We start from the raw sequence: 27,675 nt of genomic DNA, 5'->3' as shown, positions 1-27,675 counted from the left end.
GGCCTAATGTGGACCGAAGGGTGGCCGAGTTTGTGAAAATGCCGGGTTATCGGGAATGGGGTTAAAAAAAATAAGTACGAGTGTTTCCTCAGAAAATACTGTACTGTACTTGTATGTATTGTTTACTTGAGAATACAACAGAGAATAAACTGCCCAAATACCCTTAAACAAAGGAAAAGTACGTCCTTTATGAAGGCATAGAGCCTTTACTATAAAAATGAAAATTAATGAATACACTGTGTACAGTAATTTACCTGATAAGACAGACCTCAGAAAAATACTTTATGAGAGCTTTTATACTTTTATAAAGTTGTCTATAATGTAAATTAATTAACTAAGGATTTTTTGCCCTGCCAAGGTGTGGCCGAGTAATCCGGAGTGCCGGGTTATCGAGAGCCGAGTTTTTGAGGTTCTACTGTAAGAATAAATAGAACATAAGAATAAAGCATAAGCTAACTTGCTGAGGATATTAACAGGAAATATATATCTTCTCCGTAATAGGACTGAATAGGAAAAAATGAAGGCATTTAAGTTGAAAAAAAATTGAGATGCACTTTTATGTCTAATGCAACAGTGCTCAACATTGTATATTATATATGTTCATGGTTTTGATTTTATCATCATCTGGGATAATGAAACTTGTCATCTGAAAGACAGTATTTTACACAAAACTGTTACAAATCCAGATGGTTGGTCATTGATCAGATAAAGAGGTGGTTGATTTAAAGAGGATTAAAAACAATGAGTCTTGTGGATTAAAAATTTAGTTCTAGGAAAATCTGATTGTGTAAAGAGATAGTTGGCTTAAAAATGATCATCTGAAGAGGTTTTATCATGCTTTAAAAATCCAAAGGCAAAATCATTTATATTCATTATTTACAGTTTAAAATTGATCAAGCTTTGTTTGTAAAAAAAAATTTTAATAAAAAGAATTTTTTTTAAATTAATTGTATTATTTCTTAAACATTATTTGCAAAGATAAAAACTATAAAATATTCCAAAGGTTACCCATGCAGCTATTGTTTTCTGATTTTGTCTTACTTAAGAACAAAGTAAAAGCAGTGAAATCGTCAATCTTTAATTTTAAACCTATTTGGTTATGTCAAATTGCAAAAGTTTAAAGTCTCCTGGTGACTAAATTAACTATAGTTAACATATGAAGATAATTTTCCATTAATATATATTTATTAAACATGATAAACAAACAAACAAACAAACAGCCAAACTCTTGCTACTTAAGCTAATTAATTAAGTAGTTTGGCCAGAAGTAGGTGGTTAAGCCACCATCTTATGTTAAATTTACTAATTAGAAATAAATATATTTAATTTAGAATATTCTAGAAGAAAAGATTGGCCCAGAGAGGGACCCAAATCCACAACCCCTGCTTACCAGATACACACTGCTAGTTACGGTATCCTTCGATCTTTGATTCCAGAATATTTTAAATTTATTTAATTTATTTCTAATAATTAAATTTGACATGAGATGGCAGCTTAACAACCTACCTCTAGCTAAATTACTTAGTAATTAATTATTCTTATGTAGTCCAATAAAGAATTTGGTTGTTCATTTGATATTTAAATTATATATTAGGTTGGTTAAATACGTTAATACAAAGATAAACATTTATGTAATTTTTCCAATTATTAAGGGACATTCTTATTCTTACATTTTAATCAGCAGTTTATGAGAAAAAGATATCAATGCTTTAGTATGTTCGTTAAAAGCAAAATTAGAAGATACAACTCATAAATTATCTAGAAACTTTTTATATTTTCTGTCTTGCTGAATTAACTTATCTAGAGAGTATCTAAATCGCTGTAATATTATTTAACAGATTAGTTAAATCATTAAAACGTTTGTTAAATATAAAAATAAATCAATGATGATTAATAAAAAAACCAGAAATTTATAATCCACTTATAACATTATCAATTACAAGATATGTAAAAATTTAACTTAAGTAGCAAAATCTGGAAACAATAACTCAAGAATATAAATTAGATGTTATTAAAACTAGAAAAACTAAAACACTACTGAGGAGATCAAGATAAAAATACCCAAATAGGATGAGAAGAACCAACTATTGTTCTGCCATCAATCATTGTTTTATTAGAATGATAGATATTTATAACTGACACAATAGCAACTCAAAGCACAATCTACATTATACAATTTGTGATGATAAATAAGTAGCAGAAATTGGAATCCTCTGACCCATGGATATGAGTGCTCAACATTCCATACAGAAATAATGACATTTATTAGTTTCAACTTGAAAATACACACAAACCCTATATTTAGTATTTGCATTCTCACATCATATTTCGGATTTGTTTATGCTAATGTCACATGCTATCAAACATTCCATATTTGAATTATTTAATAATTGAATTCATTTGTTTTTCTTATACAATATATATTTTATAGACTTCTCTATTACTGATAGTGCCTATACAACCATTTTAAAGACATGTAAATTGTTTATTAGGAGGTATTATTTAATGTATTTTTTATATTAAGTTATTTTCAAAGCTGAAATGCTTTGAAAATATTTACATATTAATAAATAAGATTTCTTCAATTGATGAATATATTTTAATATAAATAAAACATACATATAAATACAAAATAAATAAAACATATGTTATCATATGTTTTATTTATTTTTAAATATTCATTGCTAAATTCAATAAAATTAACCTTTCCACTTACATTGAACTAACCTTTGAATGCCAAATAAAACATTGACTTTTTAATTGATGAAAAAAGATAAAACAGACTGGTTAACACTATTGGAATTTTATACAGGATATAACAAATGGAGAGCATATGAAATGTTTATCTCCATTACAGTCGACCCACCTATAATTACGGTCCCTATAATTACGATTCCTATAAAACTGCGAAAAAATTGTGACGGTATCCGTAAAAAAAAAGTAAAAAAATTCCTATAATTACGTAAAACATCATTGGGCAGCCGAACTACTTTCCTGCCATCTGTAACGCCACGCTACGGAGAGATTTCTATCGTCTGGACAGTATTATATAAATTATATATAAATTAGGTACTGTACATATAATTATATATTAATTATATATAAATTAGGTACTGTATATATAATTATATATTAACTTAATTTATTGTAACTTTATTATAATTATATGTATGCTTTCTGCCGCCTGGCAACACGCTACGGAGATTTTAGGCTAACTATCGTCTGTACAGTATGTAAATTAGGTACCGTAAGTCTAATACAGTACTGTAATTTTATACATTTCTTGTGAAAGAAACATTTCTTATTCAACGGCGATTAAAATTATTTATATTAATGATGTCTCCAAAGTTCAACGAAGTTTTCGCAGAAAAATAAGTTATCAGAAATCGGCCGTGGTTTGGTGTGCTGCTTCGCGAAGAAAACAAGCTTTAGCAATGGCCATGTCGAATGGTGCACACTCGGTAAGTAATCCTACAATTTTTTGTTTATAGCATAGTTTATACGGATTATTTCCAAAAAATATATACGTATTTTGGAAATGTTAAGTCGGATTAGTCTAGAATCGATTAATTTTATGGAAGAAAACCTTTCAATCAGCCGTAGTCCGTAAACTTGACACGTGTCGAACTGTGATTGGAAGGACTCGTAAGAAATCGGATTCCTAAAGAATGGAACGTATCTATGATCTTATAGGGGGGGTCGACTGTATTTATAGTTTACAAAGACAAACTTTAATTTAAAACATTTATAATGTCATTACATAAAAAATATTTTAAACACTGTATTCTGAGAAAACTATCAAGTACAAGGTGTGTTTTTTAAAGTAAGGTTCATTTTGAAGTAAGAAAAAATATAAAAATAGCCAAAAAGGATGTACATATTTCCATTATTTTTCTTCATAGCTACTATTGACTTCCACACATTTTTGACATTGTGTCAATTTCCTTATTCCATTGTCAAAGAAGTCTGCTGCCAATATCTTAAACCAGGGGTTGGCAACCTTTCAGCAGTGTTGTGCCAAATGTAAGTTACAGTGTTATTCCGAGTGCCGACATGATTCTACCAAGTTTATTATATATGTTATCAAAATTAGTCCAGTTATAACAGACTTCAAAAATGTATAATTTTGAAGTTAAGTTGTTAATTGAATTATGTTCTTAAATGTTGAAGCACTTGCATAACACATAGATGGAGACACGGAGTGTAAATGCATGCACTGTAATAGAAATATACAAACAAGAGATTCGTTTTTAAAGTACCATGGCCTTCGCTGAACTATGACTTTCATTTAGATGTGTAATTAATAATTAAAATATAATTTTTACTACATTTCTGTTCAATCACAGTGCCACTGAAAATCATCCCGCGTGCCATAGGTTTCCGACCCATTTTAAACCATTCAGTAATGTCAATTTTCAGTTCATCATCATTTTCAAATTTCTTCAATGAAAGCTTTTAACCTATAAAATCCTTTTTTCACTGCAAATATATTCATCTATTATCATAATCTTTTCTGATGCAATTAAAGGACATATTTGTATGCCAATATACTGAATAACTTCATATTGTATGCTTTGTATAATTCATCTTACTTTATTTAACTTTTTCTTTTGTTATTTTGTAACACTACTACTAAAACTGTAAACAAGTTGTTTTAAATGTAATAGCTTGTGTATGTAACTGTTCAATTTTCTAGTGGAACTGGGAAAATAATAATGATTTGAATATAAAAAATATAGTTTATATATAACCTGCAAGTTTAAAAAAATATTAAAATTGAAATAAAACATTTTCATAATCCATACCAGTGTATATACCTTTACGCATGCAGAGTAATATTGAAAACATTGCACTTACTGATATGTAATTTAAAAAGTACCATCACAAGCATTCTATTTTTTTTCCTCTTTCTTCTTCACTTTCAAATAATCATCTAGACATAATTATAAATTAAGAGGAAATGGAAAAAATAAAAAATTAAATTAACAATTTTTAAATCAATAAAATAAATTCCAATAATGTGAATTTGAGAAACAGCTTTTTCTCATTATGTACAACACATATAATAATATTGACAGAAAGCTTTTGAATGGTTCTCTGGAAAAAAGAGGAATTATGGGAAACTTACAAACTGCAAAGATACACATTCAACCACATATTTCAGCAATAATAACTTTACCAGAATAAAAAATCTATTTAATCCAATAGAAAATAAAAATGAATATCATTAATTAAACCACAAATTAATGCACAAAAATGAATGCAAGAAAACTAAACATGTGACATATTTATATATCTGGTGAAGTTGGAAAAAATAACTCAACAGCAAAGGATCTACAGCATGCAAAAAATGTCACATTTTATAAATACTTTGTTTTTATATTTTATAACTTTGGACAAAGAAAAAACCATTTAAGTATTTTGTAATAAATTGTAAAATCAGCTAATAAACTACGATATCATGTAAGGGGCTGTCCATAAATGATGTCCACACTGAAAGGGAGAAGGGGTTATGACAAGTTGGACAAGGAGGAGGAGTGGAGTTGAGCATCAGTGGACATCTGTTCATTTCATTAAATTTTATATACAGTTTATGCATTTTATTATGTTTATTTCAAAATGTCTGATATGTTTTGTTTCTACTTATGGTATCTATCATTCATAAAGCAATAAAAGTTTTAAGGGGAGTTGTTAAGTTTTGTTCAGCATCCAAAGATGGGTGGAGGTTATGGAAATGGGCAAATTGGGACAAGTGGGAGAGGGGAAGTAAAAATTTCAAGAAAAATCCAGACATAATTTACGGATAGCCCCTAACCCATCTTGCATTTGATTCGAAACCAATTTTTTTAAAATACAATATTTCATTATACAGTTTATGTAATTAGTAGCTCATTAAAAGATGATAAAAAAAAATATCAAAATTCTGTTCAACAAATATGTTAAATTCTTTATTTGAAAATACATATTATTACATAAACTAAACATTTTTTTCCATAGATATATAAGAAAAAAATTTAATATTTTCAATATTAATATCAAAACAAATTGAAAGTACCATACATACCGTTTTGCTGTGGCTGGACATCTACACATTACAACAGTGTCATTTTCAGTAACTGATGGAAATCTGATAAAAGAAATTTCTTTTGTTAGTCAATATACAATAAACAAATAGTAAAATCAAATAACAAAGCTTTAGAACTGAATAATTTCAATAACATAAAACATATTAAAAACTATTTAAAAATTAATTATTATAATTTATTGATATGATAAAATTTTCCATTTTCATTATTAAATTAAAATTAACCTGTTATCATTTGTATTTGAAGAATGTGTACTTCGGCTTTCGCTCCATAAGAAGAAATTGCATCTGTCGGGAGGCTGTTTTGGACATTTGTAAAATTTTCTTCCTAATAAAATATGATAAAATAAAAAAATTAAGATATTTCTTATTATCTAGAAATTAAATTCTATTGATTTTTTTCTTCTTTTGAAATAATTATTTGTTAGCACAGACAACATAAGTTAAAATCAATGATTGCATTTTTACTGATTTTTCTCCCTACTATGAGCGATTCCTCAAGGTTCTAATTTAAATATCTATCATAATTTGACAAAAAATAATAAAAAAACATTTACTATGTGTACAATGTCATTGAATCATAGTCATTTTACTATATCTTACTGTGAAATGAAATGTGGCCATGATTTAAATTTGTTCAAATTATATCTGCATTTGGAGTTGCATTTAATTCCAGATTTACTTTTAATAATGATATTTCTAAAGCCATTAACGGAATAATATTTCTGAGATATCCTTCAGAAATATTATTCCAAAGGATTTTTCTCTATTTTTTTTAGATCTGTTCAACATGCACTATTACAAGATTGTAATTTGGACTTCAGCATCCTCTACTCTTATTGATACAGTCAGCTGTGTTAAATAAAGTATAGTTTTTCTCTAAATAAGTTTAGTAATATGCCTTTTCATCCTTCTCCTGATGCCACACAAAATTGTCTTAAGCTTCCAAGTCTAGCTGAATAATAAAATGTAAATTCGAATAAACAGAAAGTGTTCTAATTCCAGTGTAGTAAGGATCGCTTTGCTAAACCATTTGTTTGTTTGCTAGCTTATTAATGGCTTGCCTGTACTAAGCCTTATGAAACATATGGAACATCAACACACACTTATATTAAAAGTATTTCAATAGCATCATCTGTACTCATGATATAAAAATTAGAGTACTAATGAAACACTCATCTCATTTAAAAACATGTTTATGTAGAGAGAGAGGAGAGAGAGAGAGAGAGAATCCATTTAAATTTAATTTGTTAATTTAATTAAAAATGCAATATTTCATAATCTTATAAAAGAAATATTATATTTTGTAATACCGTTTAAAAAAATAAAAAAGTGACTAATATAACTTAATTTATTAAATAAAATAAACTAATTCTTTTATTCCATATGTCCAAATATTAAGCATAATGTTTTAACAAATAAAAGCATCTTGAATGGTCTATTATTTTATAAATTTTGTATGTATATATATATATAAGTTAACCAAGAAAACCCAGCAACGAGTTGTTTAACTTTCTTGGAAACATTTTAAATTTTGGTGGCATGATCTGTTATGCTATTTTATTAAAAAAACTTTTTATATTTTTAATTATTATAAAATGGTTTGCCAAAAAGCTTAATTTTCAAGGTTGGGATGTGTTTTATGAAAAACTGTAAATGCTAGTAACAAGTAAAATTATCATTAAGTCAGACCCTACTTGAGATGTGACACACAATCCCCCTTTATCTTCCCACCCCATTGACCTATAACCACCAAAATTTAATAGCATCAATCCCTCTAATACACAAATCTCACTGCAAAATTTCAGAAATTTTTGACAAAAAGCACAGGAGTTATTAAGCTTAAGCTTCAAAGAGAGTGAACAAAATTAGTCTCCCCCCACACACACTAACATCCGTGCATACAGAAAAAACCAGTTCTTTTGCATTTCTCAATGTTTCAAGGTCCCATGTCCAAAAATGTAAATATCTTGGGGAGTTCATTTTTGACTGATCACCACACTTTCCCTCTGTTATATATAACAGAGCTGGGAAAGTAAAACAATAACTTAATAATGATTGCTTGCTGCCTTTATACTTTTACTACAAGACAATTTTAAATTTCACTGTTCATACTGTTAGTAATTCTTTCTAAATTCAAGTACTTTTTTTACAAATTTGGATATATTAACCTGAGACCTCATAAATTAAAATTATTCTGAAATTAGCTTTATTTGTTTAAATTATTCGAAGTAAAATAAAAGGATTGAAATAAAAACAATACATATACAAAATGAAATTTAAGTAATACAATGCATGTTAAATACATAATTTAATCTTAAATAAGGAATAAATAAATTTTCAATTAAACAAACATTAAATAAATAAATCAAAGAAAGTAAATTAGGATGCAAATTAAATGCAGAGAAAGTATGTAATTACTCTTCTAAACATATTCATATTATTATAACAGAATAATCTGAATATAGAATAATTTTATTCTGGAAAGTTAAATTTTAAGTGTTTACAAATGTATTAGCAATGCTGTCTTCAATTTTAAAAATCATCTGACAAGTACTTACATATTTTATAATGATAATAAACTATGTAACATGTTTACTGTTTATTTTTCTTTATATTTCATGTTTTGATGAATATAATATATATTTGATGAAATAATGAATATTTCATGGTTTGAAAACAATATTATTTATTAAATAATATTGTTTTCAAACCAAATTACATATGAAAAAGTGAAATATCTATCAAATATAGTTTTTCGGTCTATTTATAAAATTACTTTTATTACAATTCATGCTTATTTTAAATCCTTGACTATTAAAAAGTTAAATATTATTTTAATGCTTTACACTCATCAGTCAATTTTATGATACAGTAATACCTCGACTTATACTACCCCGACTTATGCGAACCTGGAGTTACATGATTTTCAAATCTCGTCGATTCATCTTTTGTTTGAGTGCCATGCAACTCTTGATTACTCACTCCCCCCACACTATTGTTCGGCTTACATGTTTGGACGTGTCGCATGGAATCGATACATAGCTACAATTTATTTTGTGTTATTTATTTCTGTTTGTTATATCTATGGAGACTTGAGAGAGACTATGTGATGATTTCTTGTAACCGTGAACGAATCAAAAGACGAGATTAACGAGATAAGATTAACAAGAACATTTATTAGCTTACATACATCCGACTTGAATTTTACACAAATTGTGAAATTATACCCCGACTTATGCGAATTCGACTTATGTGGTTATCGCTCAGTCCCACCTATCGCGTAAGTTTGGGGTATTACTGTATACTAAAAATGCATAAAAAAGCCAAAATTTGAAACTCTCAGATTCTTTTAAAATATATTTTTGATTTCCTTCATAAAACACAAATTAATTTTGTGTTTTATATGTTTGTTCGTTTAAACTTTGAATTTTAAATGAATTTATTCTAAATAATCATAATTAATATTATTCAAAATTTAAAAATTTATATTATACAGGTATTCCTTGTATAACATGGTAGTTACATTTCAAAATAGTGCTGTGTTATGTGAATGTGAAAATACAGATTTGCATAACACAGCACTATTTTGGAATGTAAGACCTAATGCAAAACATAGGGTTATGTTCTGAAAGTTAACAAAAGTGTAAATTTCTTTTTCGTTATTAAGAGAAATACATTTATTAAAGCAATCAATAATTTATTTCCAATCAATAATTAACTAACAATCTCAATTAAAAGTACTGTGTTAAGCATTAATATTAATTTTAGTTAAACTAGTGTATTTTCTTTTTACAAAGTATCGTAGTCATCTCAGCTTTTTTCTTAATCTTAATCGGAAGTATCAGCAACATTTTCATATTTTTTAATTTTTATCATAAAAAATTTTTATGGATGACGAAATAAAAATATGTTATTAATCAAAAATTTGTTCTAGCAAGTTGCATTTGTTCAATCAAGTACCAAGTGACTTTTTTTTCAGAATTTGTGTTTGAATATAGAATAGTTTGAGTACAGAGATACTACTGTATTTCATTCATAATTTTATGAATAATTAATTGCTTACCAACAGTTATAAAAAAAATTTAAATAAACTTTACTAAATACAAATTTAATTTTAAAAAGAAAACATGGTGACAGTCTTAAATGCTAAAGTCTGAAAGCAATGACAATGACACCCGGTTGATAGGAAAGTTGGTTCATTTTTTTCTTCCTTGTCCTACCAGTTTTCATTAAAGTAATCTGACAAAAAGCACAATAACTATTTAAAAATTTCAATATTCTAAATCCGTGGGCAAATTTGAAATGACAGGTGTTCTTACTTAAATAAAAAACATATTGAATAACAAAATTTACACTTAAAAATTGTAAGATTTTGTGCAAAGTAATTCCAAAACCATGTTGGAGTGAAACCAGAAGTCAAGTTTTATAAAGGCTATCCCTAATTTTTGAACTGTGTTAGAGAAAAACCGTGTTGTACAGGGATACATGTATATATATTTAAAAACTGACAACATAAAATTAAAGCACTGATTGATATAGAAAGTTTTTTTTTTTTTTTTAACTGTACAGAGGTTGTGACTAATCTCACAGATAAATTCAGAATAATTTTTTAAATATTTTTGTTCTGAAACAGCCAAAAATCTGGCAATTTTGAGTAGCTACCCTTAAGAGACTGGCAACATTAATTACCTAGCATTACTTTATCAGTTTTTTGTTAGGTAAAAACTGCATGTTTTTCTCAATGCTATCTTAAACCATATCTGAGAGATACCAAAATCCATTAGACCATTTTGTTATTTTTAGATTGTTTTTTTTTTTTTCATTTTCTGTTTGAAATGGAAAATATTGCATATTGAATTGACAATAAAAAGGATGATGAAGAATTACAATAGATGTTACTTGAATTAGATGATGAAAATTTGATGATTGAATCTGAAAATGATATAGACAATAACGACATAATGGAAGAACATGCATAAAATTCTGGTAATGAAAAAATTAATATGCTAACATATTACGTTAGCATAAATAGTCAATTATTGCAAGTTTTATTCCAATTTATTTTGGTACAATTTTTTATATTAAAATCTGTTAAAACTTACATATTTTTTCCCTTATAAGATGCACTGTTTTGCACTTAAAATTTATCTGTAAATAGAATGTGTCTTACAAGCCATATCCATGTTATACTGTAGAGGAATATTTTTTTTCCTAAAAAAACTGACATGAAAACTGTGATATGTACAAGGGTAAAAATTGCAGTAATATTTCTTCTCATACTTTAAGAAAATTTTATATACATATTTTTTAATTTAAACTATTGACAACCAATACACATTTTAAAGCAGTTTTTTTTTATTACTGTATCTAATAGATACACCACAAACTTTACAAGGTTAAATATTAGTTATAAACAATTACATCTTTTAACTAACTTCATTAATTATACAATAAATAAAATATAAAATGGTTATTTAACATTTTAAGTATATTTATTCTATTTATTATATATATTCAATAATTAAGATTGCAGAAAAGACACTGCTAATAACAATATAGATTTTTTGATAAATAAATAAAGCATTACTAATAAATAAGGAAAATAATAAATACCAAAATGAATAATCATACTATTAATAAATAATAAAAAAGCAAACTATTTAAATATCTTTAACTTTAATAGTTATAATTAACTTTCACTTTTAAATTACATTGTAATATCCTCCAAAAAATTTAATCATAATTTATTATTAAAAATATTTTATTTTCTGTATCACCAACATGTGATTAAGATATTATCCATTAAAGATGTTATCTTAAATCAAATATAAAAATTATTGAAAATGTAATAAGTTTATACTAAATTGAAATGGCAAGACTGCTTAAAATTGAAATTGAAGTACACGAAAACATTTATTTTTTCTTTATATAAATTGCAGAATATCAAAATAATACTATAAATAATATTTTACTTATAATTAACACTTCTAAATAATCCAAGTCTTTTTTAATGTGCCAGATTCTTTTTCTGATATAATTTTGGTTTTCACTTTACTAATATCAAAAAAATGATAAAACTTATTTTAAAATGGCATTTTTTTTCAAAGTACCATAAAATGTAAGGCACAATAAATTTTTTTAGACGTCAGAAACCCAAAAGAAAGTTAGGTAGAAAATTTAATGCTCCTCCCTGTATCAAAAATGCGGTTAAACAGTAATAAACACATCTTTTGAAAGCATTTTATTTTCTTGTTTACAATGCTTCATGACATCTACATTTATAAATGTATTCATTTATGACTCCATTATCAGGTTCAGAGGATGTGTGGATCAATACAGATTCAAAGTCAAAATTACTATCTGTATGATCAATGTTTTAACAACTTAGATCATGAACTGGCACCTAATACACAAGATAATGTTCTTGATGGTGAACTTTCTATCTTTGAACTTCATAAAGCTCTAATTCAATTAAGAACTAAATCAATTCTGAGTTTGGAATTGTATTTTGACAGAATATTTGAAGAATGGTTCTCTGTTTCCAAAAGAAATATTAAAAATTTGTAATAAAGTGTACTCTTCAGAGAAAATTCCTTAAAATTGGAAAAAATAGTTTCTGTATGATTCATAAGCAGTTTGACCAAAAAAAAAAAAAATATGTATAACTACCATCCAACTGCAATATAATGTATAGGAAATTGTTAATCTTATGTTGAAAAGTCATTTGATTAAATGGATCAGAAATTCATGATATTCTGGACAGAAACCAATTTGCATTCTTAAAAGGAAAAGGATGTATGGTAGCTATAATTGATAATCTTATTCAATTTGCTTTTCTTAAAAAAAAAAAAAAACAAGACAAAGACTTTTGGCTTTTTTTACCAATTTATCAAAGACCTTTGATCTGGTGCCAATTGACACCTCAATTAGAAAATGTTATGTTTAAAATTAAATAACAAATTCATTAAATTAATAGTTAAACTTTTCACAAACATGACACAAACAATTTTCATCTAGCTAACTCTGTTCTCAAGATTAAGGAAGAACAGGCAGACGATACTGGGAATCTAGTGGTCTACTATTTAAAAATTGCAGTCCAATCAATGTTTTTGTTAGCTATTGTCATCAAAATAAGATTAAAATTAATTAAAAGAATAATAATAGTGTTTCAAAAAGGAATAAAATTACAAAGATCTGCTAAATGGGACATAAAAGAAACTAAGGTTATGATAATAAATGAATAGAAATACCTGGAGTGATTATGTTCTATACTGATTCTTATACCAAACATTTTAAATTTCTCAAACATAAAATAAGGGAAATAACTTTTGAGTTACTAAGTTGGATCACTAAAGTTGAAATTTTCTTATCAAAAATTTATTTTCAGTTATTCAATGCTATTATAATGGGCAGTCTCTTATATGGGGCCCATTGTTCCGAAAGGACATTGAACTGATTCAAAACTAATTTATAAAGAAGGTTTTTAAAATAGAAAAATTGGTCCCAGGCTATATGTTTAGATTTAAATTTCAAAAACCATATCTTTCAATAAAAATTGTGAAACTTTTATTTAATTATTTTTTTAAATTGATGCAGGACTCATATTTGGCACCTTTCTCCTTTAGAAGAATTTTTTGTTAATAGATATAAAAAGGTCACTGAGAAATCAATTATTATATGTATGGAAGTATTTTACATATTTTTGAGGAATTGTTTCCTTAAGTGATTTTTCAATCTGCAAATATATTTGCTTCTCCTCTAAGAAATGTAGTAAGAAGATGGGAAATCAAGTGTGCTAATACTGATTTATTATCTTTGAAGACTTCTAAATAACATGACTGGTACAAAGACATCACAATGAGTAATAAACCTCATTATAAATCCTATAAACTAAGTTATCATTCTCTCTCATCACTTTTATAAACAATTAAATAAGCTGCAGTTGAGATATAAAGATCAGACTATTTTGTTTGTGAATCAACATTGTTCATTCTACAGTGATATGGAAAACTCAATATTGCACCTACTTGTTTACTGTAAAAATCTTAAATCTTATAGAGAAATACTGTTATTTTTACCTCTGATAATTTATCTAACAAAACTGTTACTTATTATACCAAACTGTCATTAAAAATGATCTGCTTATATGTTAATTTCATAAATTACATATTTATGCAATCATGTTACATTAAATCTTAGTTTTTCTATTAATTATTATTCTTTTGTTAAACTAGATGTTTACTGCTATTTTCATATTGAAAATATGTTATTTTGTTATTGTAATACCCCAATGATAAGGGTAATCCTAAATGGACAAATAAATGAAATGAAATAAAGAGCTGCATACACCTAAGTAAAAATTTAACTTATTTTATATAAACTATTAAAATTTTAAGTAAGAATACCTTCATTAGGCCCCGGTTTTCTAACAGTTAGAAGTACAGCACTCTCTCCACAATGACATACTACATCAATATCATCATCCAAACTTGGCTGTACAGCAATATTATGAGTTCTTACACACTGCTGACTTGATGATGCTATTGAATTTACAGTTCTAAAAAGAAGATAGGCAATATTTTAAATTAATAAAATGATATAATCAACAAATATAAAAAATAAATAAATAACTGTTATATAAAATTTTCTAATTTGAATCAAATAAATTGAAATAAAATTTATTTTTTGCATATATTCCAGTTTAAAAATTTAATTTTTTCATTTTTATAGATTTCATTTGTTTTTTTATTGCCATGTATGATAAAAACATATACAACAAATTAAATATTAAAAAAAATAGTATTATTGGATTGTATGGATTGATAGGATAAGGCAATGTAACATATGGGTAATTTGCCAAGGGGGGAGGCCTAATGGAAACACTTTCTATGAAGAACTGGTCTCTATTTAGATATTAAACATGTAAAACAAACCTGAAAAACTAATTTGATCAACTAATTGGTCAGGCACAAACAAAATTATTATTGATAAATAAATAAATTCTTAAAATAAAAATGGTTAAAGAAAAGTACAATCATTCAAATAATTCTTATTTACAATAATACTCTATTAATAATATGGTATAATATGTTTAAATAACCGATTGTAAAACTGATAAAACTTTTTCTATTAAAAATTTACCTCATCTTTTTTTACTGAACATTAAATTAATTGTAAAATTAATAACAAAAATATCAAAGTAATGTTTTTAATTTTCTCAAAGAATATGTTTTAGAATGCATTTTCTCAGAGGGTGTGTTTACATTCAATTTGCACAAGTATATCAAAATAATGTTTGATATAAAACTTATGTGTAATAAATTTTAATAAATGTGTAGTCTTATAATTTTCAAACATTTATTATAATCATACTAAAAGGAATACAAGTTAGAATATTGGATGGTAAAAAATTAATAAAAATTTAAATACATAAATAGTATTTCTTGTAATTTTCTTAGTATTAACTTTTCTTTATAATTCTCTGATTTAAAATCAATAATCAAGTTTTATTATTTATTTTTTTCTAAAGATAATTTCTGAAATTAGGCAAAGTTGGTGTGAATGCATGAAATGCACTTATCATTCTTGACTTATCATACATTACAAATTAATATACTAAATACATTCTATGCTGAACAAGGGTAATTCTGCCAAGACAGCAAAACTAAAAGATCTTATTGCCTCTAGCATAACAAACATTATAGAAAATGAATGAAAATAGCAGTAATGAAGATGTTAATACTGGGAACTCTCGAGATATATTTGTATCTCAATAGAAAAGGATTTTTATTTGTTGTTATTTTGACAACATTGTTCCTCATTTTATATATGATTGTTTCAGTCAAATAGAATTTAGCCATTTTGTTATTAATATAATTAACAAAATTTTGCCATTTAATTCCTTTCTTGACTCTATATATGAATTTTATTGATATAATTAGAAAATAAATTAAAAATTATGATACTTTTATGTTATACATCCATAAGCCACATCATGTGGCACATGCTAATATCACACCACATCACACTACATTATTTTGCAGTAGAGTCAAGAAAGCAATTGAGTGGTTTTTTTTGTTAGTTAATTTTCTAACACTGAATCATAGAATTAAAAAATCAGAAGCAAAATTTATTTCAAAATTAATCCAAAATGATTATTATAAAAAAAAATTTACAATTATCCTCTTCAGGCTGATTTGATTCAACCTGAAGAGGATAGTCGAAATTATCCAAAGTACTCGCAACTGTGAATGACATGTTTATTTTAACGCCACAAGACAAATTACATTACAAATTATAAAGTACATTACTTTTTAACATTATACTAGATAAACATTTAGCATAAAGTGTATTTAATTTTCTTATTACAATTCATTTATAAAAAAGTTTTGAATTTGTAATATGTATTTTTTTTACATGCTTTTTTATCATCATCATCAAATATGCTCATTTAATTACAATATATTTTTATAAATCATTCAAATGTTTGTTAGATTTTTGATTACTAAAAAGTAATACATTCAATCCAATAATTTTATAAAAAACAAACTCTGAAAGCTATAGTATCAGTAAGAATTTCTCCCCCACACAATTTTTGAAATTTACAAATATTTAAAATATTAATTAAAGAAAATTATGAAAATTATATAATGTTCAAAAATGTACCTTAACGGTTGTCTCCCAGAAGTTTGTGAAGCTGGAAGAATTGATGTCTGATTAAAACCACTATCATTTGAACTAACATTAGAGGCCATGGATATATTTCTTCCTGTGTTTAATGCTGAAAAATATGCTATTTTTAAGACATGTATTACTCTATAATTCTTAGTATTAATTAAAAAATTCAAATTTATTCGTTATCTAATTAATAAAATATTTTTAAAAAATTATAACATTAAACCTAAATAAATCAACTAATAATAATAATAATAATAATAATGTGAGGCTCTGGACAAGTGCAAACCCTCACTGAAAATTGCATTAAAATAATTAAAAAGAAAATAGAAGCTATAAATAATTCTTTTGTATGAAAATGCAACATGAACTTATAAACAATAGAATGATGTAAGCACTAAGATCAACCATCTCAGGTTGGGAATAAATTAAATTTTGATCTCTCCTGCAATCTAAGTTGAAATCTCATTACATATAGTAATGAGTGAGCAACCACTTAGAAAGCGAGATTGAGGAAAGGCAATGAATCAGAATGAGCAATTGAGAACAGAAATTAATAAAAATCCATAAATTCAAGGATGTGACAGCTTTTCCCAAAAGTTCCAAGTGTTGGACCAATTGTTGTGTGTGTTTCTCGTGCTTGTCTTCATCTCCCATCCTCGGATCAACATCTTCCCATCACCATAAGTTGATTGCATCGTCCTGGAGTCTTCAAGGGAACAGTTCCCTTGAAGACTCCAGGACGACGGGCAACCAGGGACATTCCTTTATTTGGGACTATCTTGGAAAAAAGAGGGAGATCCAGAGGCCACCGCCAAATTANTAGAAATACATACATCACACTACAGAAGGCCACTATATTGAATACATGCCACATTGTTAGGAAATTCCTGAATACTGACACTGACACTGACACTGACACAGACACACTTATTTAATTTTAGTTTTGTTTTGGTTGCTATGCCTTGACTCTGGTCCGGCATAGTACACAGCCACCGGTTTAACCGAGTATAACCCACTGAACCCAACACAATAATAATAATAATAATAATGTGAGGCTCTGGACAAGTGCAAACCCTCACTGAAAATTGCATTAAAATAATTAAAAAGAAAATAGAAGCTATAAATAATTCTTTTGTATGAAAATGCAACATGAACTTATAAACAATAGAATGATGTAAGCACTAAGATCAACCATCTCAGGTTGGGAATAAATTAAATTTTGATCTCTCCTGCAATCTAAGTTGAAATCTCATTACACATAGTAATGAGTGAGCAACCACTTAGAAAGCGAGATTGAGGAAAGGCAATGAATCAGAATGAGCAATTGAGAACAGAAATTAATAAAAATCCATAAATTCAAGGATGTGACAGCTTTTCCCAAAAGTTCCAAGTGTTGGACCAATTGTTGTGTGTGTTTCTCGTGCTTGTCTTCATCTCCCATCCTCGGATCAACATCTTCCCATCACCATAAGTTGATTGCATCGTCCTGGAGTCTTCAAGGGAACAGTTCCCTTGAAGACTCCAGGACGACGGGCAACCAGGGACATTCCTTTATTTGGGACTATCTTGGAAAAAAGAGGGAGATCCAGAGGCCACCGCCAAATTAGAACTTCCAATATCATGGATATCTTGTAAGCTCCCTTAGTGTCAAATAAACGGTTTCTTGTAAACATAAGAGTCTGTCTTACTGCCATATTCACCAACATGAATTAGAGTTAGGGTTAAATCACAAGTTATTGGTAAATTGGTATTCACCAACTCCAAATCTCCAGTCAAACACCAATAACTCTAACTCTAGAAAATTGGCAAGCATATGATAATCTCTGGGTTTAATGCATGCATAAAACAACCATTTTCAGAAAAAAAGATGACAGAAAATCTGAGATATGTAGATTATTTAGACTGTATAGAACAAAGTAGTAGGTGGATTATTTCTCCAAGAATAAATGATTTAGAACAATTGGATGATTATGACTTTCTGCATCAATATCATTTACCAAAAGAGAGAGTGAAAAACTTACTAGACCATACATATAAACAACTTACTAAACCTGATACATTGCAATATCACTAGTTTAACTGCTGTATAACATTGGGCTATAAATTAATAATAAATTTCACCCAAGAGAGAGGTGTTAGATGCCATCTTATAATTATATAATTATTATATTTAATACAATTTAATTTAATAATTTTTAAATTAAACTGTAAACTGGAAGAAAAGAATCAGCCCAGAGCAGGACTCGAACCCGCAACCCCTACCTGCTGTGTAAATGTGTTGCCAATTACGCTACTCAGACCTGTTTATATTTATATATATATATTAACCAACAATGGTTATATCATAATGTTAAATATACTGGAAGAGGAGATTGGACTGGAGTTCCAGGTAGCATAATTGGCAACACATTCAAACAGCAAGCGAGGTTTGTGGGTTTGAGTCCCAGGACTCTGGGCCGATTCTTTTTGCTACCCGAACCTCCAGTCCAATCTCCTCTTGCAGTAAATTTAACATTATGATATAACCATCATTGATTACTACAGTGACAACTGGGATGCATTCAGCTCCCTCGTCCTGTAAACTCCCACATAAGACACTCAGCCAGCAATCACATACCGGCAAGGTGCACACACACACACACACACACACACACACACAAACAGGAGGTCTGGGTAGCATAATTAACAACGCATTCAAATGGCAAGTGGGGGTGTGGGTTTGAATCCACTCCAGGCTGATTCTCTTCTCCCAGTTTAATCTAAAAATTATTTAATTAAATTATAATTTTAAATCTTCTGAAACCGTGTTGTCTTATTTCTTTGATTCACTAACACAAAGTGTGTTTCTATTTCAACACTTGGCGATATTCCATCTTTATTCAGTCGACTGAATAAAGATGGAATATCGCCAAGTGTTGAAATAGAAACACACTGTGTTAGTGAATCAAAAAAATCAAATAAATTATAATTATTAAATTTAATATGAGATAATGCCTACTGCCTTCCTCTTGGGTCAAATTTATTAGTAATTTATTATTATTTATCACCAATTTATATCCCAATGTTATACAGCAGTTGAAATAATGTTCTTACTAGGCTGAATTGGTCATAGTTTGTTTGTAATAACATTTTGCCAAGAACATATCATCACACTTTCAAGAACATTTTATGGTCAGTGAAGGTACTTATAGAAAAAATGTTTAAACTCAAAAAAATATGAACGTTTTGTTCCAATCTAAAATAAAAAATACCATGTTCCATTTCAAAAATCTTTTGGCCTGGATATCCATCCCATTTCTAGCCAGTATGAGAGTCAAAAATATCACCATCTAATGGGTATGCTCAATTTAGTTATCAAAATTTTTAAGATTTTTGTGAAACATGCTTCCCTTCATTTTAAAAGGGTTGTACAGGTGGTTGAGACACCAGTATCTACTTGCATTAGAACATAAGAATACAAATGTTACAACGCTTGCCATAAAATTTGCATTGATTTAGGAATAATCAGACTAATTGCGAGATAATACCATCCAAAAGTAAATAAATTAATAATAAAACATGCGATAAAGTTTTGTAAAGCATTGTGTTGTCTCAATACTTTGTCTTACTTTTTTTACAACTAATAATGTAAATATGTTGAAATATTTTTAACATAATGAAAGTATTTTTAACATAATGAAAGTATTTTTAATATAATCATTCATTTTTTAATCCAGTCAAATGTTTTTGTATTTTTGTTTGTAGAAAACTATTTCATATAACTGGTTAAAATGCTTTTTTTTTCTTTTTCTTTTTACTCTCTCTGCCCTGTGACAACTAGTAAAAGCTGACATTTTAACTACCTTGTCAGCAAGTTAAAATTCATTGCTAACATTAACAGTAATATTCATAACAATGTGTGGAAGATTAAAATAAATATTAAAAATAATTACAATTATTATTAAAATTTAATTGATAAAATCAATATCTACCACTATTAGGCATAATTCTTCTGATACTTAAGGCCTGTAGAAAGTTTTCATCACATCCTCCAATACATCCAATGTAGCTATTAAAAGAAAAACTTAAAATGTATTCTCATCTTTTTTAAAAAATTCAACAACAAAATATAAACAAAAAGTTGTATTCTTACTTATCTGGATAGAGGGGAGCTAAAGATCCCTTCTCAAATTTGAATTTAAGTTTTCTAATTTGACACTATTAAAAAATATTGTTATTAAAATTAAAAATTAATTATATTAAAAGAATGATTATTTCTATATAATTAATTTAATTTATTAATTTTTTTAAAAACAAACAGTCCTTAAAATTGAATAAAAACACATGCTATACATTGAAAGAATATATTTATTAAATAGTTTATAAAAAATAAATTATTTTAAAAATAATTAAAAGTTAATTTTCAAAGTTAAACATTTATTCTTCACTGAATTTAATCTACAGATATGACAAAATTAAATATTAGTATTGCAAGTCGTCACTTAATGTCATCGACAGGTTCTTGGAAACTGCAACATTAAGTGAAACAACACATAACAAAACTAATTTTACCACAGACTAAATAATATAAACAAGATGTAGTTCATTAATATTATCAATTTTATTATTTATGAAGAAAACTCAATAATGATAATTGTGAATGATTACAAATGTGCTTCTACCTTTTCTCAACAACATTAAGTGAAGATTTGCTGTACAGTAGGTCAGCGGTCTCCAACCTTCTTATTGCCGCGGACCGGTCATCGTTTGATATTTTATTGCGGCCCACTGAGGGGGGACGTTGATTGTTTATATTTTAGATTGATTTAATTTAATAATTTTAATTTCATTGTATTTAAACATGCCTTCAAAATAAAATATAGTTACACCAAAAAATGAATATAATGTGATTTAACATTTTAACTCACTAGAACGTTAAATCAATGAGAACCCTGAGCTTGTTTCTTTGCAACAAGACGGTTCCATCTGGAAGTAATAAGAGACAATGACACCCAAAGTGTGTTTCTTATGTCCAGTTTATTCCGTTGTTCCGTCGTCCATTAAAAGTCGCACAAACCCGAGAGAAATACACCATAATAAATAAAATGGAAATACTAGTAATTTAATGTTCCTTGGGCGGCCCGGTACCATTTGATCCACGGACCGGTACCAGTCCACGACCCGGGGGTTGGGGACCACTGCAGTAGGTGATCAGTTAACAAACAGATCAGATAATGAACACTTTCGCGAAAGATTTTTATGATCGGCCAACGAACACTTCACTGAACAAACATAAAAAGAAGTGACAGAAAATAACAAATACTGATTGATTTTCCCTTGTCTTCAGGTAACAATTCAAAACCTTTCGGAGCGCGGGAGACGTCAACATTGATGCTCAACCCAATACCGATCAGATAGTGTCTTCCCAAACTTTGAAACTATCCATTGTAATTCCAGCTTTTTGTTTACTTTTCTGACAATTTTTTTATAGTCTTTGAGAGACTGTCGGGCACTCCATAAGTTTTACGTCGGTTTTTATTTTCTAAATGTGAACGTTTAACTGTCCTATTGGGTATTTGTTAATGTTTTAACACCAAAATTTCAAATTACATTTAGGCCTCACATTTACATAATTTTTTCATGTGCTAGTTGATTTCTGTTCTCTGAATTTTTGTGAGAGCTTTTCTGAACTTTTTATTTCAAACAGAAATTGATAATATTATGGAGCATAAAAAGAGTGGAGTATCAAGAACCATGCTCACCATAGAAACCAAGCAAGAGATAATAGCTAAAGTAAACAGTGGGCAGAAGATGTGTGTTGTTGCTAGGCAATATGACTTGAACACTACAGTAGGCACAATCTTAGCTAAGAAAGATATAATCAAAATGACTCAAAGAGCTAAAGGAGTAATGAAAACCACATCTGAGAAACAAAGATGTTCCATCCATGAAAAAATGCAGAGATTGCTTTTAATTTGAATAAAAGAAAGGGAAATGAAAAAAGATGTAACTTAGTATGACTATCATTCAAGAGAAAGCTAGAGAAATTTTTGATGAACTGAAAAAACAAACCCACATTTGTCACATGAGGAGATAGAATTCAAAGCTACTACTGGATGGTTTTCAAAGTTTAGTAGGAGAACTGGCATTAAACATGTGGTAATTCATAGTGAGTTTGCTAGTGCAGATACAGAAGAAGCTGAGAAGTTCTGTCTCAAATTTGAAGAATTCACTAAAAAAGAAGGATATTGTCCACAACAAATTTTCAATTGTGATGAAACTGGTTTATTTTGGAAGTGCATGCCAAACTATACCTACATTACGAAAAAAGAGAAAAATATTCCTGGGCATAAACCCATGAAAGACCAACTGATGTTACTTTTGGGAGCTAATGCTAGCGGTGATATGAAGCTTATCCTGCTTCTTGACTATCACTCTGAGAACCCTAGACCATTCAAAAAAATTTCATACTTAAAGAAAAACTGCCAGTGATGTGGAGATCAAATAAAAGAGCATCGGTCACACAGGCTCTTTTCAAAGAATGGCTGTTTGAAGTTTGTGCTCCAAGCATCAAGGATTATCTTCAGACCAATGAATTGCCATTAAAAGCACTATTGCTATTGGACAATGCACCAGGACACCCAAAAGACCTTGAAGATAATTTACTGGAAGACTTTCCCTGGCTGACAGTTCAGTTTCTACCTCCGAATACCACTTCATTGATTCAACCAATGGATCAAGAGGTTATTGCAGGTTTCAAGAAATTGTACATTCAAGCACCGTTTTGTCAATGTTTTGAAGGATGCCAGTTCTCCTGAATGATGACATTAAAAATGTTTTGGAAAGAAAAATTTGATATTCTTGAAGCTATACAGTTCATTCAAAAGGCATGGTCAGAAGTCACTCAACAACAGTTAAATTCTGCTTAGCAAAAGCTGTGTCCCTCCTTCATTCAGGGAGAGTGAGATGATGTCCCTGAAATTATGGATGAAATTGTGACAACTGCTAGAGATCTGGAATTGGAGGTGAATAAAGATGACACTGAAGAGCTCATAATGGAATCTGAAACTGATCTGATGACAGAAGAACTCCAAGAATGCTTAAATGAAGAATACCAAGAAACTCAGCGAGACGTGTTTTCTTCTGAAAAAGAGGAAGATGAAAAAGGATCAATGCCAACATCTGCTATTAAAGAAAAAGTTAATTTTCAAAGTTAAACATTTATTCTTCACTGAATTTAATCTACAGATATGACAAAATTAAATATTAGTATTGCAAGTCGTCACTTAATGTCATCGACAGGTTCTTGGAAACTGCAACATTAAGTGAAACAACACATAACAAAACTAATTTTACCACAGACTAAATAATATAAACAAGATGTAGTTCATTAATATTATCAATTTTATTATTTATGAAGAAAACTCAATAATGATAATTGTGAATGATTACAAATGTGCTTCTACCTTTTCTCAACAACATTAAGTGAAGATTTGCTGTACAGTAGGTCAGCGGTCTCCAACCTTCTTATTGCCGCGGACCGGTCATCGTTTGATATTTTATTGCGGCCCACTGAGGGGGGACGTTGATTGTTTATATTTTAGATTGATTTAATTTAATAATTTTAATTTCATTGTATTTAAACATGCCTTCAAAATAAAATATAGTTACACCAAAAAATGAATATAATGTGATTTAACATTTTAACTCACTAGAACGTTAAATCAATGAGAACCCTGAGCTTGTTTCTTTGCAACAAGACGGTTCCATCTGGAAGTAATAAGAGACAATGACACCCAAAGTGTGTTTCTTATGTCCAGTTTATTCCGTTGTTCCGTCGTCCATTAAAAGTCGCACAAACCCGAGAGAAATACACCATAATAAATAAAATGGAAATACCAGTAATTTAATGTTCCTTGGGCGGCCCGGTACCATTTGATCCACGGACCGGTACCAGTCCACGACCCGGGGGTTGGGGACCACTGCAGTAGGTGATCAGTTAACAAACAGATCAGATAATGAACACTTTCGCGAAAGATTTTTATGATCGGCCAACGAACACTTCACTGAACAAACATAAAAAGAAGTGACAGAAAATAACAAATACTGATTGATTTTCCCTTGTCTTCAGGTAACAATTCAAAACCTTTCGGAGCGCGGGAGACGTCAACATTGATGCTCAACCCAATACCGATCAGATAGTGTCTTCCCAAACTTTGAAACTATCCATTGTAATTCCAGCTTTTTGTTTACTTTTCTGACAATTTTTTTATAGTCTTTGAGAGACTGTCGGGCACTCCATAAGTTTTACGTCGGTTTTTATTTTCTAAATGTGAACGTTTAACTGTCCTATTGGGTATTTGTTAATGTTTTAACACCAAAATTTCAAATTACATTTAGGCCTCACATTTACATAATTTTTTCATGTGCTAGTTGATTTCTGTTCTCTGAATTTTTGTGAGAGCTTTTCTGAACTTTTTATTTCAAACAGAAATTGATAATATTATGGAGCATAAAAAGAGCAGAGTATCAAGAACCATGCTCACCATAGAAACCAAGCAAGAGATAATAGCTAAAGTAAACAGTGGGCAGAAGATGTGTGTTGTTGCTAGGCAATATGACTTGAACACTACAGTAGGCACAATCTTAGCTAAGAAAGATATAATCAAAATGACTCAAAGAGCTAAAGGAGTAATGAAAACCACATCTGAGAAACAAAGATGTTCCATCCATGAAAAAATGCAGAGATTGCTTTTAATTTGAATAAAAGAAAGGGAAATGAAAAAAGATGTAACTTAGTATGACTATCATTCAAGAGAAAGCTAGAGAAATTTTTGATGAACTGAAAAAACAAACCCACATTTGTCACATGAGGAGATAGAATTCAAAGCTACTACTGGATGGTTTTCAAAGTTTAGTAGGAGAACTGGCATTAAACATGTGGTAATTCATAGTGAGTTTGCTAGTGCAGATACAGAAGAAGCTGAGAAGTTCTGTCTCAAATTTGAAGAATTCACTAAAAAAGAAGGATATTGTCCACAACAAATTTTCAATTGTGATGAAACTGGTTTATTTTGGAAGTGCATGCCAAACTATACCTACATTACGAAAAAAGAGAAAAATATTCCTGGGCATAAACCCATGAAAGACCAACTGATGTTACTTTTGGGAGCTAATGCTAGCGGTGATATGAAGCTTATCCTGCTTCTTGACTATCACTCTGAGAACCCTAGACCATTCAAAAAAATTTCATACTTAAAGAAAAACTGCCAGTGATGTGGAGATCAAATAAAAGAGCATCGGTCACACAGGCTCTTTTCAAAGAATGGCTGTTTGAAGTTTGTGCTCCAAGCATCAAGGATTATCTTCAGACCAATGAATTGCCATTAAAAGCACTATTGCTATTGGACAATGCACCAGGACACCCAAAAGACCTTGAAGATAATTTACTGGAAGACTTTCCCTGGCTGACAGTTCAGTTTCTACCTCCGAATACCACTTCATTGATTCAACCAATGGATCAAGAGGTTATTGCAGGTTTCAAGAAATTGTACATTCAAGCACCGTTTCGTCAATGTTTTGAAGGATGCCAGTTCTCCTGAATGATGACATTAAAAATGTTTTGGAAAGAAAAATTTGATATTCTTGAAGCTATACAGTTCATTCAAAAGGCATGGTCAGAAGTCACTCAACAACAGTTAAATTCTGCTTAGCAAAAGCTGTGTCCCTCCTTCATTCAGGGAGAGTGAGATGATGTCCCTGAAATTATGGATGAAATTGTGACAACTGCTAGAGATCTGGAATTGGAGGTGAATAAAGATGACACTGAAGAGCTCATAATGGAATCTGAAACTGATCTGATGACAGAAGAACTCCAAGAATGCTTAAATGAAGAATACCAAGAAACTCAGCGAGACGTGTTTTCTTCTGAAAAAGAGGAAGATGAAAAAGGATCAATGCCAACATCTGCTATTAAAGATCTTTTGAAGAACTGGGAGGATGTCAGAACAACGGTCTTAGAATGGCATCTAAACCAAGTTGAGGTTAACAGGCTTAGGAATCTCTATGACGACAATGCTATTAATTACTTCCGAAAAATCCTGAAGAAGAGAGAAAAGCAATCGACATTGGACAGATTCTTTAACCCCTACAAACGGAAAAAAACATGACTAATAAAAATGCAAGACTGTATATATGTATTTTTATTATTACATATAAATAAACGTAGTAAGAAAGTACATATTTTTTATTTTTTGGAGTCTCCAGAACAAATTAATCAAATTCCCATAAAAACCTATGGTAAATCGATAATCGGTTAACGAACAATTTGGATAACAAACAAAGTCTTGGAACGGATTATGTTCATTAACCAATCATCCACTGTATATTAAAAAATATAAATAAATTGTTGGTGTTTTTACTCTTAGTACACGATAGTTAAATCAAACAAAATAATTTAATTTTATTTATATTTTTTTATAAAAACTTCTTGTGACATTAGTCTTATGTAAGCATTACAACTTATATTTTTCTGTAAATTAAAACTGTTAAAAATTAGAGTAAAAAGACTCCTATTATTATTACTATAGTATCAAGTTCCTACTAACTGAACAACTGGTAATAGCTAGGGAAACGCTCTCCCATTTTCAACAAACATGCAATATTTTATGTTTCCAGAAAAACTAAATTGTCCTAACACTTTAACACAAAAATAATAACTACATCAATAAATAATTCCAATTAAAATTACTGAATGCAAATGACCAATCTATAAATGTATATAGGTATTTGAATATACTGCATGTGTATGTATATATATAGTGTGGACCATTTTAATCAATCCAATAGAATAACTGAAAAATACACATGCTATGAAAAAATCATTGAACCAAAAATGCTATACTTTGAGGTGGCCATAAGATGAGGCCATC

At 28.8% G+C, this 27,675-nt stretch overlaps 1 protein-coding gene across 1 annotated transcript in view; it reads right to left on the bottom strand.

Annotated features, from left to right (window-relative positions):
- LOC111634064 (DNA topoisomerase 3-alpha-like) overlaps positions 1-27,675 on the bottom strand; it is a 100,572-nt gene that overhangs the window by 10,965 nt on the left and 61,932 nt on the right. Inside the window, exons 22-27 of the mRNA XM_023378745.1 lie at positions 20,898-20,962; positions 20,737-20,813; positions 16,754-16,880; positions 14,494-14,645; positions 6,311-6,413; positions 6,065-6,127 (exon numbers count right to left, since the gene is read on the bottom strand). Coding sequence (XP_023234513.1) covers positions 6,065-6,127; positions 6,311-6,413; positions 14,494-14,645; positions 16,754-16,880; positions 20,737-20,813; positions 20,898-20,962 — 587 coding nt within the window. The remainder of the gene's footprint in view (positions 1-6,064; positions 6,128-6,310; positions 6,414-14,493; positions 14,646-16,753; positions 16,881-20,736; positions 20,814-20,897; positions 20,963-27,675) is intronic.

This window comes from Centruroides sculpturatus, unplaced genomic scaffold, assembly GCF_000671375.1.
Source record: "Centruroides sculpturatus isolate CEXI.00-Female unplaced genomic scaffold, Cexi_2.0 scaffold701, whole genome shotgun sequence".
Lineage (NCBI taxonomy): Eukaryota > Metazoa > Arthropoda > Arachnida > Scorpiones > Buthidae > Centruroides > Centruroides sculpturatus.
Note: the sequence above shows the minus strand (reverse complement) of the source record. Positions and strands in the feature narration are given on the sequence as shown.